Genomic DNA, 14,325 nt, shown 5'->3' with positions numbered 1-14,325 from the left:
CACCAGAAAATGGGACCATATTCCCGGGTAGATCCCTGCATTTTCTGTTGTGAAAGGGGTATTATTTCAAACAACCGTGACCTGCAGTACTCTGAATACAGCCGGGCAGCCCCCTACTCTCTGCCCAGCTGTCAATGACTGTCACCCCTGCAGCTTCCGCTCCAATTCTTCTCCCCGCTTTCACCTCAGCCTGCCCCCTTCTTTAATCATGTGGTGCCGGTGCCCGGCGTGCTCAACCGACGTCACACACAACAACAGCGCGCACAATATTTCAAATGTCCACTCGGCTAGAGGGGACACCAGGAGGGGAGTGGGAGCGTGCTCTGCGCTGCGCTCTGCTCCTCTCCCCATAGAAGCAGCTGCACCGTTCTCCATCTCTCCCTGCAGCTGCAGCGAAGGCTCATATAAAAATTTACAGTAGGTGGCATTTTTGGGGGCATTGCTTAAGGGACGCTACAAGTGGCGGTATGTAGGAGCATTACGCATAATGTGTGGCTTAATGTGTAAGGGGCATTACGGTGTGCAGCATCATGTGTAAGGGGCATTATGTGTGCAGCATCATGTGTAAGGGGCATTATGTGTGCAGCATCATGTGTAAGGGACATTATGTGTGCAGCATCATGTGTAATGGGTACTATGGTGCGCGGCATCATGTGTAATGGGTAATATGGTGTGCGGCATCATGTGTAATGGGTACTATGGTGTGCGGCATCATGTGTAATGGGTACTATGGTGTGCGGCATCATGTGTAATGGGTACTATGGTGCCATCAAGCAAGAACCCCCTAATAATGAGCACGTAGGTAAGCAGCACTTATGTGGCAAATATGTAATGGGCATCATGTTATATAGTATGTAATGGGCATCATGATGTGTGGCACAATGTGTAATGGCCATTATGGTGTGTGGCCTTATGTGTAATTGGCATTATGGCGTGTGGCTTTATGTGTAATGGGTATTACAGAGTTTGCTAAAATGTGTAATGGGCATTACTGTGTATGGTCTAAAGTGTAATACCACACCCCTTTTTGTGATGCCATGCCTCCTTCCCATGAGGCCACATCCCCTTTTTTCCACGCGGCTACGCTGCGCAACGGTCCCCCTGCTGTTATGTCTAGATCTGGGACCACCCATTACCATAATTCTAGATTCGCCTATGGTCATATGTGATCCATGGCCAGTCAGTGACTGTGAAACATAAAGTGGACATGCAGTAGGTTTGAGTAGGTCAAAGGGGTCAGTAGGTCAACATTGACAGTGAGGTGAGCGAGCAACGAGGGGGGGGGGGGGAGTGCTGGTGCTGCCAAATGGTGGTGTACCAGTGGTGCTACAGTATGTCCACACATGGCAATCAGCTCTCATGAGCAGGGCCCTCTTCCTACATGTGCTTTTACTTCTCTTACTTTACCCATTTTTAATGGCACCAAATACTGCAGTTTTCTGCCACGTTAATACTTAACTCATCCCCCTTTCACATTGCACCTAATCACCCTGTTCATGCCGGTTTCTTCCCAGTTCGACCCAATTATTGGTGCAATGCGAAAGGGGTTACCGGGTCCCGCAAACCGGTAGCAACAAGGCAATAGGACCCATTTCCTGTTCACAGCAATAAAGGAGGCAGTACTTGGAGCAGCGCAAGCTATAAGTGCTGCCTCCTCCCCCGTCCTCAATGACGCTCCAACGCTCTTCCCCACCCTCACATTACGTCAGCGAACCGCAATATGGCCAGTTCGCTGAGGAGGTCTTAACTGACCAAAATATAGGGTCACATCGGGACTGAAGAGTTTGACAGCCCCAGTGCAACCCTGCATTTGCGGTCTGAAAGCGGTATGAGTGTTGTCAACCCCCCCGAATTTTGCAACACGCTGGAGAGACAGTCTCCGATAAGCGGGACACCTGCGCGGCCCAGCCGTTCCCAAAATGGAAAGGAGGCATGGCTTCATGGAAATTATCGTAATGCGACGCCTTGTTTTCTGCTGGGGGGCGACATGGTACTTGTCCTCAATTGTTCTCAGCTGTAAGTCAGTTCTCTGCTTTGCTTGCTCGTTAATTTACTCTGTAATAGGGTGCTGTGGATCACTTGTGGTGCCATATAAATAAAGGATGTTATTATTATTAATAATAATAATCATATATGAAAAGATGTAAACACCTATAGTTGGATGATGAAGGCAATGGACACACACTTAAATGCATACAAAGTATTGAGTCAGCTACTTTCTCGTGGCCTGGTCACCATGCATTTGTCTATCTTATACATCAAAGACTATCATTTTTTTAAATTATTTGAGAGCAGCATCCTGTCAGGAAGTGTAAGACAGCCAGCAGCAGCAGCCACACATGATAGGTAGAATATCACATGATGTGTCCTCCAAACGGCAGCTCCTCGGAGGATTCTGGGAGATGTAGTCCTCTCTCATTCGCTTTGTGCCTATCTAGCAGCAAACGTAAACTACACTACCCAGAGGTCTTTATTTCATAGACTTTGTCTTCTATGATAGGCCGGCCAATCAGTGCGGAGATATTACCATATCGCTCCGCCTCCCAGCGCCAGCAGGCAGGGTCCTGATTACATCAAGGCAGCACGGTAGGAATGAATTTGTGTTGTTGTGTGGCATACATTGTGTAAGCTACAGCATATAGTGTAATCGTGCAGGCAGCAGAGTAGGCTGTGTGGTCAGTAATGTGTGTGTGTGGTCGCTGAGTAGTGTTAGCATAGCTGCAAGTTGTAGTGATACATTGGAATGTAGCTGTTACAGAAGTATGAGTGAGAAGGGAATAATAATCTGATCATATTCCAAATAAAATACATATACTGTATTGCTGCTCTATAAAATGTACTTGGGTTCTTTTCCTATTTGTGCTTTGTTCACCACAGGGATACATGACTGCGTTCTAGGCAATTGTGTACTAGGTCATTAAAACACTCATGTTATAAGTTCAGTGCAAATTTCCAGCAAATAGGGTACATTACATGTCCCATAGAGATGCATTATGCCTGGTACAACAGCATCTTGCGACTGATCGATCTGAGCCAATGGATTCTGCAAGGCAGGCATGGCGAGACTATGGCCCTCCAGATGTTGTGCAGCTACAAGTCCCATCAAAGACTACCTTGTCATTTTGTTACTGTTGCTGAAACAAAAGCAGTTATTTATACCTCTTTCACACTGCCTTCAATATGCTGGGTTATTGCCTGTGAAATCGCAGCAACCTGGGAGAATGCAGTGTGAAAGCACCCAGTTGCAATAAACCAGGGTCGAGAGAACCGGCATTTCTACCAATTTCAATGCTTAACATTGTGTCAACCAGCTCACAGTGCAGTGTGAACAGGTAGGCCAGATCAATGTGACCCGGCACTCATTCACAGCATAGCTCGATCCAGCACATGGAGATATCTCCTCTCCAAGTGCTAGTTCAGGATGTGTCGGTGGTGACATTACCAATCGGGCAATAAGCTGGGTCGAGACGCCAGTCTAAAAGAGGTCTCAGCCAAGTCGAACCAGGGATGGACCTGTGTCCAAAATCTCAGATGTGACCTGACAATGCAGTGTGAAAGGGGTATTAGTGTCTTGTCTTCCTGTTAAGTCCTGAAAGCTGTTCTGTACCTCACTGACTGTAATGACCAACAGTCAGAACATTTATGCTGAGCTGTGGTTGCCGGGTTCAGTAAAGGTTTGTAAACACTGGGCGATTTGCTAATTATTGTTAACTGACAGGCAGAAATATCGTCCATCAGTTTTTTTAATCCCGGCCGTCTTCGACTGGGACTTGCCTATGCAGATTCAACTTTTTAAAAAGTCAAATTTACCTTGTTGAAAACAGCTGCTGGATTTTCCTCAATCCACGTGCTTTCCGACTGTCGGAATCTTCGACCTTGAATAGTTTGAATGTAATTGGATGATATTTCTGCCTGTTGAACATATTGGCTGGGATTGAATACCCCCCATGGTGTGAATTGTAATTTTTTGAACTCTGGTTCCCAAACTGTCCTCAAGGACCCCTAATCGCTCATGTTTTCCAGAACTCGCTAGCACAAAGCTTTATTCATAACTAACACATTTTATAAGGAAATCCTGAGCGGCTAGGTGCCCTTGTGGATTGAGTATGGATGGACCACTGTCTATAATCCGGTCCGTACACAATTTATTACGTTGTGATAACGAGCTTTTGTTCTGCAGATATTACACCATGACAAAGTGCATCGTGAAGAACTGTCACAGTGTCACTGGGACTGACCGGGTTACATTTCATGGATTTCCGAACTCCGTCCCCATGATTAAACTGTGGCTTCAGAAGACTGGAAACGTTTTCAGTGATATTGATGTATTTGCAGAGAATGTTCTACATTCACGGGAATCTGGTCTTTATCAGATCTGTTCCAAACATTTCTCCCCAAAAAGTTACATCTTTAACGGCACAGAAATGGTTTTGAAACCGAATGCTGTTCCCACAATCCGAAAAATACCAAAAACCTACTTGGAGGACGACATCTTTGTGGTTTCGCCGAGCAAGGATGTTGAAGTTGTTACCCGCATGAATTCTGTCCCACCCCAGCCTCGAGTGCAGACAGCCTCTCCACTGATAGGACACGGAATGAGGGATATGTGCACAGAAGACTCAGAGAACATAGAAACACAAAACAATTCCACATTCACAGCTAAATTGATGGTGGATAAATCAGTTGGTACAGATCCACTCAATGGTAAGGCTTATTATTGTGTAAATGGCAAACCCCCCGAGAAACCACACAATGTTCACCCTAACCTATCTCTGCTTTACACAGATATTTCTGAGAGCAAGAACGAGAAGCTAATGAATAAAAGACTTTTCACTCTCGCCATGGAAATCATCTCCCTGCTTACCGGAGAGGTGAGTACTACCATCCATGGCTGTGTTTCTTAATCCAAGCCCTCGGTGACCCCTAAAAATGCATGTTGTACATATCTCCTCAGTGTCACAATTGAAGTACAGTAGTTGGCGCCACCTGTGGATCTTTTAAAAGATGACATCTGGAAATGAATGCAAACGTGTAACAACTAGGAGATCTGGAAAACATGCACTGTTATGGGTCCCTGTGGACTGAAGCTGGGCAACCATGCTTTATATGATAATGCAGTGGTTCCCAAACTGTGTGCCTAGGCTCCCTGGGGTGCCCCAGGACACTTGCAGGGGTGCCTCGGGTTGGTCGTCCAGGACCAATTCAAATTATTTATGATCAATTTTTTTTGGACAAAACCAGTGCTGGTGGCTGCCAATCATAAAATGTGTACAATCAGAACCAAATCCTGCCCTTTACCACATAACTGACCCTAAGTAAGCACATATAAACACAATCTACTTAATTTGATATATATTTTTTGGGGCCTAGGGGTGCCTTGGAAAAATTCTGATACTCTAGGGCATGGGTCCTCAAACTGCGGCCCTCCAGATGTTGTGAAACTACAAATCCCAGCATGCCTTGCCACAGTTTAACACTCCCTTACAGCAAAACTGTGGCAAGGCATGCTGGTATTTGTAGTTTCACAACATCTGGAGGGCCGCAGTTTGAGGACCCATGCTCTAGGGTGCCGTGATTAGAAAAAGATTGGGAACCCCTGTGATAATGCACTATTCAGAAAGCTCTAAATTATAAATGCAGATGGCCATATGTGCTTATCTTTACACTTAAGGCCCCCAATACACAGGTCCGACTTGTCTGAGGGCCAAGTTGGCCTGTTTTCCCCTGAGCTCCCCCGGTAGCTCCCCGTGAGGGCTCCTCCTGATTTGGCGCTTAATGTGAATTTTTTTTGCATGTGATTTATCGCATTTAAAATAACTCCCAGGGAGATACCGGAGGACTTCAAGAGATGTTGGATGCAATAATTAGCGGGTGATAAAAATGATCCGCAATGTGCGACTGATGATCCAATTCCGATAGATCATACGTGCTGGACAGGTTCTGATGTGCACGAGAACTCGCATTGGATCCGATCATATGTCAAACCCCTCCGATTTGGATTTTTACCCAAAATATAGGCCCTATCGGTCAGAATCAAGACGTTCACCCAGAATCAAGTCCTGACCTTCAAACATGCCCTAAATGTCATCTTTATATTCAAACCTACCACCAGCGGTGAATCTCCCATTAGGCGCATGAGGCGTGTGGCTAGGGGTGACACTGGATGGGGACGGCACATGGCTGCTTGTTTTAGTATTGTCAGCCCTAAATGTACCAGTAAGTACAAAACAACAAAATTGATGCCAGTCGCTATTAATCCAAACACCCATCCGGAAATTAACACACAAGTAGGCTAGTAATAATAAATCTATGAACTATATAACATTTAATTTAAATTCTGTAGACATATTTACGAAGGATGACAGCATTCAGGAACAGTCTGTGCGTGTCCCACCCATTTACACGCCACTCACTGTGGTTTATGGCGCAGTAGCATAACATATTTCGAAATAGAAGTTTAAAATGATATATACCTCAATATACAGTTGTGTTTAATGTCCATGTAAAACTAGGCAGAACCCTTTCTGTGAGTAGCTTCAACAATGTTGATTTTTGGGGGGGGCAAGTTAATTGTAGGCTGTGTTTTTTCCTCCTTGAAAACATCCAGTTCGGCAAGAAGGTTGCGATGTGCCATTGCCACAGCATTTTAAAGTTGGTAGCGGCACCAGAAATTCCCAACTTTTTGAGGCTGCAAGATACCCCACTTTGCACAAAAGTTTTCGGAGACATATGGGGCAGTGAAGACTTTTGGGCAAATCTGGCCCAGCAAAAAGTGCAACGAAGACGCTCACAGAATTGTTTCTTTACCCATAGGATCTGGGATAAGTTCCCAGACCTATGTGGTTTCATGACCATGATAACAAAAACAAGGCACATAGGGCTCGATTCAGACACGCTCGTTGCTGGTCGAATGCGTGACCCTGTCTTATTTTTGGGGTTTGCACATGGGTGAATATGCGCATGTGCAAACCCCCAAATGCCTTGGCGAGTTACACTTTCGCTGGGGCCTTTGCTCCAGGATCGGTGGGCAGAGGACCCCCCAGCATTTCATGGGCGTGCCCACAAAAACAGTGGGCACGCCCATAGGAAGGGGGCGTACATGCAAATATACGCAGCCTAGCAAGCAAGTCTGAGTCCAGTCCTTAGTTCCGCCATCAGGCTGTAGTCAATTTGCCCTCAGTAAAGCTATTGAATTCCCCCCATGGCCTCCTGATCATGATTGTTCTTCAAATATGTTTTTTTCTCTTCCCCCTTTATCTTACAGGAATACATGATGGTTAAGAAAACTTGTAGCCGCCCCACCTCGCCACTACCCGGAGAGGTGAGCACTGCGGCTATACAGCATAACATTCAATACTTTCCCTCTCCTACATGTGTAATGTTTCCCATAGCAACTACAGAGGCATTTACTTTGTTCTTCTAAACTGTAAAATACAATCCAGATAGTTCACTTCTAGAACGAAGGGGGAAATGTATCAAAGCTTGGAGGTAAAGGCACAACCAATCAGTGTCTAACTGCCATGTTACAGGCTTTGGGGCAGATGTAGTAAGGGTAGTGTCTAGATCCCATGCAGTTTAGGTAATTTTCCCATCATGCCCTGGGTCCACGTATACCTGGAGGGGGAATATAAATCTGTGGCGAGCGAAGCGAGCCACCGTGCCCGAAGCGTGCGAGCGTAGCGAGCCCGCGAGGGTACAATGCTGCAAAAATAAAACAAAATAAACGACACCTACATGAATTACACATAAATTTAAAAACGTTGTGAGGGCATCTAACAACTTCCGCCCTCACTGAACGTCACTTCCTGTAAGCTACACTGCATGGGAACTAGTCTCTACCATGTAGTAAGCCTGGTGAAGAGATAAAGTGGAGATGAACTGGAAGGAGATAACGCACCAGCCAATCAGCTCCGAACTGTCATTGTTCAAACGCAGTTGATTGGCTGGTGTGTTATATCCTTCCAGTTTATCTCCACTTCATCTCTTCACCAAGCTTAAATACATCTGCCCCAAAGCCTTTACTGTGCTGGGAGCCTTGATGTGAATATTGCTTACTACTGACCACTGTATTGTGAACCATTTTTTAAGCTTATGCTGCTGAGGATCCTGGTCTACCTTTATTTGTAAAAGAAGTTCTTATAAATACAACTTCTATTTTAATCACTCCATAATTGGACTTTTTTAAAATAAGAAATGCAGAGTAAATTGAGTTGGCTCATCTTTATGAGGAGATATCCCTCTGAATTGTTGTGATTACCAAACGAAAGTTTCTGTATTTCTACCCCTGATGAAGTTATGTATGATGAAACGCGTTGAGTTCCATTCTCATTTTGATGTACATGCTACCATCAATTTATAAGAATTCTTGGCAGATCATTGTCCGCTTACATGGATAATTAAGTTATCATATGGTAATTTTATGAAAGCCTTTATAATTGTGTATTTAATTTTACTTGTTTTTAGCGCCCTCAAAGATTTTCTATTTCCATTTCTGAGTCCTGTCTAAAAGAGGATTCCTCTCTGCGAAGCTGCTGTTAGTAGTATAGCGCAGTTTTTGGGTCAGTTTTTTGTTTGCATCTGCCCCTGTTTGAAAAAATCTCTCTCTCTCCAAGGTTTGATACATATATGGAAGCACCTGATTGGGTGGCCAAAAGAGACCTTCAATCAGGTACTTCCATATATGTATCAAACCTTGGAGAGAGGGATAAAATACCAACCAAACCATTCATTTTTCAAACAAAAAGGGGCAGATTTATTAAGTTTGGTGCAGTTATTAAGTGGAAAAAAAGTGGAAGGAGATTATGCACCAGCCAATCAACTGTGTTTGGAAAATGACAGGAGCTGATTGGTTTTTATGTTATCTTTCTCGAAGGGTTTGATATATATATATATATATATATATATATATATATATATATATATATATATATATATATATATATATATATATATATATATATATATATATATATATATATATATATATATGTCACCCAATCAGGGGCCACCTTGCATCTTACCATGTTCTCTAGGCTAAGCTGGAGAATTCTCTACTACTGCAGGTTCCAGTACACTTTGTCCATTCCAAACATCAGTAGCGAGGTCCAGACACCGGTATTTCTAGTTGTGATTGGAAATCTGTGGGTGCAAACTGACCAGTCTATGATTTCAGGTGCCTATAAAATGTGGTGATGTCTCCATTTACTTCTCCATGGAGGAGTGGGACTATATAGAAGATCACAAGGACCATTACCAGAGATTGATGATGGAGAATGATGAAAGCCCAAGCAGTCCTTCATGCCCAGCAGAAACAGGTGACCGTGTCCTTGGAATCAGCGCTAATGCATTATGTTCCAGGTTAAAGTTTTTAGGCCAGAGAGCAACACCGTAATTAAAGATGGGTATCTACTGTAAGCAATTATCAGAATGCAGTACTTTGCAGTGTGATCCCATATGTACTTCATAGACATAATTAATAGACAGAGCAATTACAGGTTGAGTATCTCTCATCTGTATTTCCTAAAAATGAAAAATCCTGTATTTTTATTTTTGTGACCCCCCAGTGCCTTTTATTTATACTCACCTGGCCCTCCGTCATCCATCTTCATTCCCAGTCCCAATTGTGCAGGTGCGCCAGGGGACCGCCTGGGGATCAGGGGAGTATAAAATACAAAAAAATATTCCCAAATCCAAAATGCTCCTGGTCCTGAGCAATGGTTTATACGATGATTTGTTTTGAGAAGACTCCTGCTCTGTTCCCCCTGGTAACTTACTGAACTAAATTTTAAGAAACTATTTGTGAAATTTGAATTCATTTAAAAATTACTAAAATAAAATTAATTGTTCATTTCAAATGACAGAGGTGCCTGCCGATGATGTAACCTCTGTCCTGGTCACTGAGGAACACGCAGATACGCAGAGCATAGAGGACGTGGAACAGGTGGACTTGTCGGCTGACACCTGTGCAGGTAACTTATGAAAACAATTGGGGTCAATCTTTACTATTGACCAGAACATTTTTCACGTTCTGTATAAGGATATATTATTATAGTGTTTATTTGTTTACTTAGATGAATTCAATGCAGATGTTGTATCCAGTGAACCAACAGTAGAAGAGCCGTATGCAATGACGTCCTTTGAGGCTCCTGCAGTCCATGAGGACACCTGTGCAGGTGAGCATTCTTCTCCCCCACCCAGTGCTTCGGTAGGCTATTTACATGCATTGCACCACTTTGTTTAGGCCTACGCTGGCTTCATGCATCCTCCAGAGTCTCATGTACAAGACTTCTCCTGTGCCACTTACAATTCTGTTATTCCTTACCAAGCATGGCCTGAGTCATTCCCAGTTTTGAAATCCTTAAATGTGACAAACTATATGTTTTGTCCATTAGCAAACCAAATGTGCTTTGCGAGTGAACCTGAATCAGGCCCATAGTATCAAACAGCACAGCAGCTAGACTACAAAACAAGTTGGATTTTTGTTTTTTTACATCGAGGTCCCTTTGAACCAGATGCATCACCACTTAAGGCCGCATACACTTATCTGAGGTATTGCATGCAACCTTGCGATACCTCAGCAACTGCCCCCCAGGGAGCCACCTGCGGGCAGGTCATTTAGCATACGATGTATCGTAAGCGACCTCCAGTAAGTGCTGCTGGATCAGACCGGAATTGGCATTTGAATATTTTCATATATATGCTTTATAATGCAGATAGGCAACATCCATCCAACGCAAAGGCCCTATATTCTGAAGTACTTAAAATGTACAGTTTGGTTCTAATGTTGTCAATACCCCCCTCCCTCCCCGGTGTCCTTTTGATGTCTGTGTTTTATATATGTGCTTATGGTTAAGATCTTAATCTAAATCTCATTTCAGTAGATGAATTCAATAGCAGTGATTTGCAAGGAGAGTCCTACACCATGGCTTGTTCACCTGACGAAACAATGCAGGATAACCATACCAACTTTCATGTATCTCAAGTAGAGGAGAGTGGGGAAAACTTTCCCGCTGAGTCACCCAGACATGTTATAGAGAACTTTGTGTATGCTTCTGCATTCGATCAAGGTGAAGACCAGTCGTGGATTGCATATGACAAGTTGGTTGGTGACGCCAATTGCCTACCAAAGGAACAGCCACAAATTAAGGAGGAGAGCAGCCAACATAATTATTCATTTGAGGAAGAACCAGCGTATGTAGACAATCTGGCTCGCGTTTGTGAGGAACGCAGTCAACTGTTTGAAACCATGAACAATCTTCTCGTCCACCAGATCACACATGGCCAGTCGTCCTCGGCAGATAAGCCTTATTCCTGCAACCACTGTGAGAAACGCTTTGCAAAGCGGTCACACCTGGGAATGCACCTTAAGACACACACAGGAGAAAAGCCATACGCTTGTCCGGACTGCGGGAAACTGTTTAGCAGAAGATCCAATATGGCCACACATTACAGAACACACACCGGAGAGAAGCCATTTGCTTGTCCGAAGTGTGGCAAACGCTTCACCCAGAGCTCTCACATGGTGACACACCAAAGGACACATACTACAGACAAGCTCTTCACGTGTCCCGAGTGTAAGAAATGCTTTACCAAGTGGTCATACCTGAACTTTCACCTACGGACTCATGGAATAGAGAAGATGAGTGTGCCTTGAGGGTGGTTGACATGCTGATTATCCTTTTGGAAAGCAGCAGACATAGACAATATCCAGTAACTCTGCAGGTTTAAAATGAAGCATTTTGTTGACCGTCACACGTATGACCCAGGAATTTACAAAGTCTAGCAAGCCGGACAATTCCTGGGTTTCCATCTGACCCTGTTTTCGGGCAGGGTGGGGGACCTAGTAAAAACTCCAGGGTCGTTTCCTCTCAAACCTATAGCTGGGTTGCCGACCCTCCCGGAATTACCGGGAGTCTCCCGAAAATCGGGTCCCCCTCTCGGCCCCCCGGAAGGGTGGGCAACCCTCCCGGAATCAGGGAGGCCCCCACTGAGCCCCCCGATCGCGGCATTTAAATGCCGCAATCCGCAGGTCTCAGGAGGGGCTGGAGCTAAAACAACACACTTGTGTCATTTTAGCCCCGCCCCCTCCATGGAGATCAGTGATTTTGGGTATTTCCGAAATGGGGGCGGGCTTAATGATGTCACAATCAAGCCCCGTCCCCGGACGGGTAATAAAAGTCTCCTCTCCGGGCTTCTCCCGGAGAGGAGCATTTCAAAGTCGGCAACCCTGACCTATAGTAAACCAGGGTTGATGTGTGTTCACATGGGGTTTGGATCAGTAGGTCCACCAGAAATAGGCAATAGATTGATCCCGTATGGTCGACTGGGTCAAAAAGTCAGATCAGTAGGTCAACATGTAAAAGGTCAACCCGTACAAAGTCAGCTAGGTCAAACAGTTGACTGAAGTGAAAGGTTGAAACAAAAGAGGTTGAAAGTTTTGAGGGGGGTTTTTTAGTGCCAATTTGGATGTTTATGCAAGCAAAATAAGGGGAATCGTGGACCTTTACTGGCTCACTTCGCTTGCCACACTTTGGGCAGATTTACTATTCACAGTCGTAATCAATGTGAATGGTAAATGATGAATACGTTTTGTTTTTTTTGCTAAAGTTATGTTGAACTTTTGTACCTGTCGGCCTAATGCATGTTGAGTATAAGGGGTTGGCCTATCATCTGGATTCGTTGATGTTCAAATGAAAACCTGTGTTCTAGATGTACGTGTGAAATTTGTATTTGATAATATGGGGGAAATTTACTAAAGGAAATTTGTAAAAAATAGGTGTATTTGTATCCAGAAATACACTTATTTTTGACATTTACTATCCCGAAAATACAGCAATTCGTATTCGTATTGATAGCACATCAATACAAATACGAATTGCCGTATTTTCGGGATAGTAAATGTCAAAAATAAGTGTATTTCTGGATACAAATACACCTATTTTTTACAAATTTCCTTTAGTAAATTTCCCCTATATGCTTATATCCAGCAATACCATCCAACGGAACAAATACAAATATAGATATTCCTGCAAGCTGTATTAGAGGAAAAGATTCTACAAAAGAGCAGACCAATCCGAGTATAGCTATCTCAGTGGTTGGCCAATAAGAGTGTCAATGAGGAATGACATCACAAGTCAATTTTCCTTACCCCTTGTCAGGAAATACAGTTTGTATATTGTGTACGAATTTGCAAAGTTTTTTTTATATTTTATTCTGACTGGTTAATGTCAAAAACTGTTTCTATGATGTATTGCTAAAAGTGTTTAGTTTTGCTGTCATCCGTGGCGTCATAATTGCTTACTACTTCCTAGCTTTTTTGCGATGTGGCTTAATCTCTTATAACTTGCTGGGCAGTGACTGTAACAGGGTCGGACAAGCTGATTTTTAGGATGGCTTAATAGTTCCAGTATATCACGTCCATGGTGTGAATGCATATGTGGTTGGTACAGTGCTCAGCATTATTGTATCCTCACGCTAGAGGGTAAAATTCCAGCAAGGAGCCTCTTGTATCTTTTACATCACTCATTTTTTTGGGTGGGTTTCCTTCAGGTGCTCCAGTTTCTGTCCACACTGGGTTTTTTAGAACCAGCGATACTCCTGCACTGTAGGAATGCTGTTCCTCAAAACATTTTTATTTCTAATACATCATGTGAATGGAGGTTCGGTACTTATGTAATATCTGGGCTCCCGTTTTTCTTATGAGACCGCGTCCCCTCGCGGGGCTCGCTGCGCTCGCCACACTATATGAAATCAACTCCATGTGTAGTTGGATAGTAGGGGTATGAAAAAATGGGGTGCATTTAACATGGGAGCCCAGATAATACATAAGTACCGGAGGTTCAGTTTGGTTACCCAGCCAGAGAGCGTTTTAAAGAGATAAACGGGGTTATTCAGACTGGACTGCAATGCACATTTATTCGCAAATGAGCTGCACTGCAGGTCGGGTAGATGTAACATGTGCAAAGAGTTAGATTTGGGGGGAGTTATTTTGTTTCTGTGCAGGGTAAATACTGGCTGCGTTATGCTTACACTGCAATTTAGATTTTACTTTTAACACACCCCACCCAAATATAACTCTCGATGCACGTTACATCTGCCCCACCTGCATTGAGACATGGGCCCTTATTCAGATCTGATCGCAGTACAAATTTGTTCCCAAAATGGGCAAAACCATGAGCACTGCAGGTGGGGCAGATGTAACCTGTACAGAGAGAGTTAAGTTTGGGTGGGGTGTGTTGAAACTGATATCTAAATTGCAGTGTAAAAATAATGCAGCCAGTATTTACCCTGCACAGAAACAAAATAACTCACCCAAATCTAACTCTC

The 14,325-nt window shown here is 43.8% G+C and overlaps 1 protein-coding gene across 3 annotated transcripts; it reads left to right on the top strand.

Annotated features, from left to right (window-relative positions):
* The first annotated feature begins 1,724 nt into the window (after positions 1 to 1,724).
* LOC146035914 (uncharacterized) lies at positions 1,725 to 12,779 on the top strand. Of its 3 annotated transcripts, none has more exons than XM_083159626.1 (8): positions 1,725 to 2,016; positions 4,181 to 4,704; positions 4,786 to 4,871; positions 7,265 to 7,321; positions 9,173 to 9,314; positions 9,861 to 9,968; positions 10,071 to 10,172; positions 10,881 to 12,779. In XM_083159626.1, exons 1-8 carry the CDS (start codon positions 1,829 to 1,831, stop codon positions 11,651 to 11,653), a joined length of 1,980 nt encoding a protein of 659 aa, XP_083015752.1. In that variant the 5' UTR covers positions 1,725 to 1,828; the 3' UTR covers positions 11,654 to 12,779. The 3 variants fall into 3 exon arrangements, with proteins under 3 accessions (XP_083015752.1, XP_083015751.1, XP_083015753.1); XM_083159625.1 differs by having other exon boundaries at positions 1,726 to 2,016; positions 10,878 to 12,779; XM_083159627.1 differs by lacking the exon at positions 1,725 to 2,016 and adding an exon at positions 2,464 to 2,586 and having other exon boundaries at positions 10,878 to 12,779.
* The last annotated feature ends 1,546 nt before the right edge of the window (positions 12,780 to 14,325 follow it).

Source organism: Crinia signifera, chromosome 9, assembly GCF_055691185.1.
Source record: "Crinia signifera chromosome 9, ASM5569118v1, whole genome shotgun sequence".
In the NCBI taxonomy this organism is placed as follows: domain Eukaryota; kingdom Metazoa; phylum Chordata; class Amphibia; order Anura; family Myobatrachidae; genus Crinia; species Crinia signifera.
Note: the sequence above shows the minus strand (reverse complement) of the source record. Positions and strands in the feature narration are given on the sequence as shown.

Coding starts and splice junctions, on each gene's coding strand:
- LOC146035914 (XM_083159625.1), top strand. CDS start 1,829: ATGAGTGTTGTCAACCCCCCCGAATTTTGCAACACGCTGGAGAGACAG. Junction 4,705..4,785: donor TGGTACAGATCCACTCAATG/GTAAGGCTTATT, acceptor TGCTTTACACAG/ATATTTCTGAGAGCAAGAAC. Junction 9,315..9,860: donor TTCATGCCCAGCAGAAACAG/GTGACCGTGTCC, acceptor TTCAAATGACAG/AGGTGCCTGCCGATGATGTA.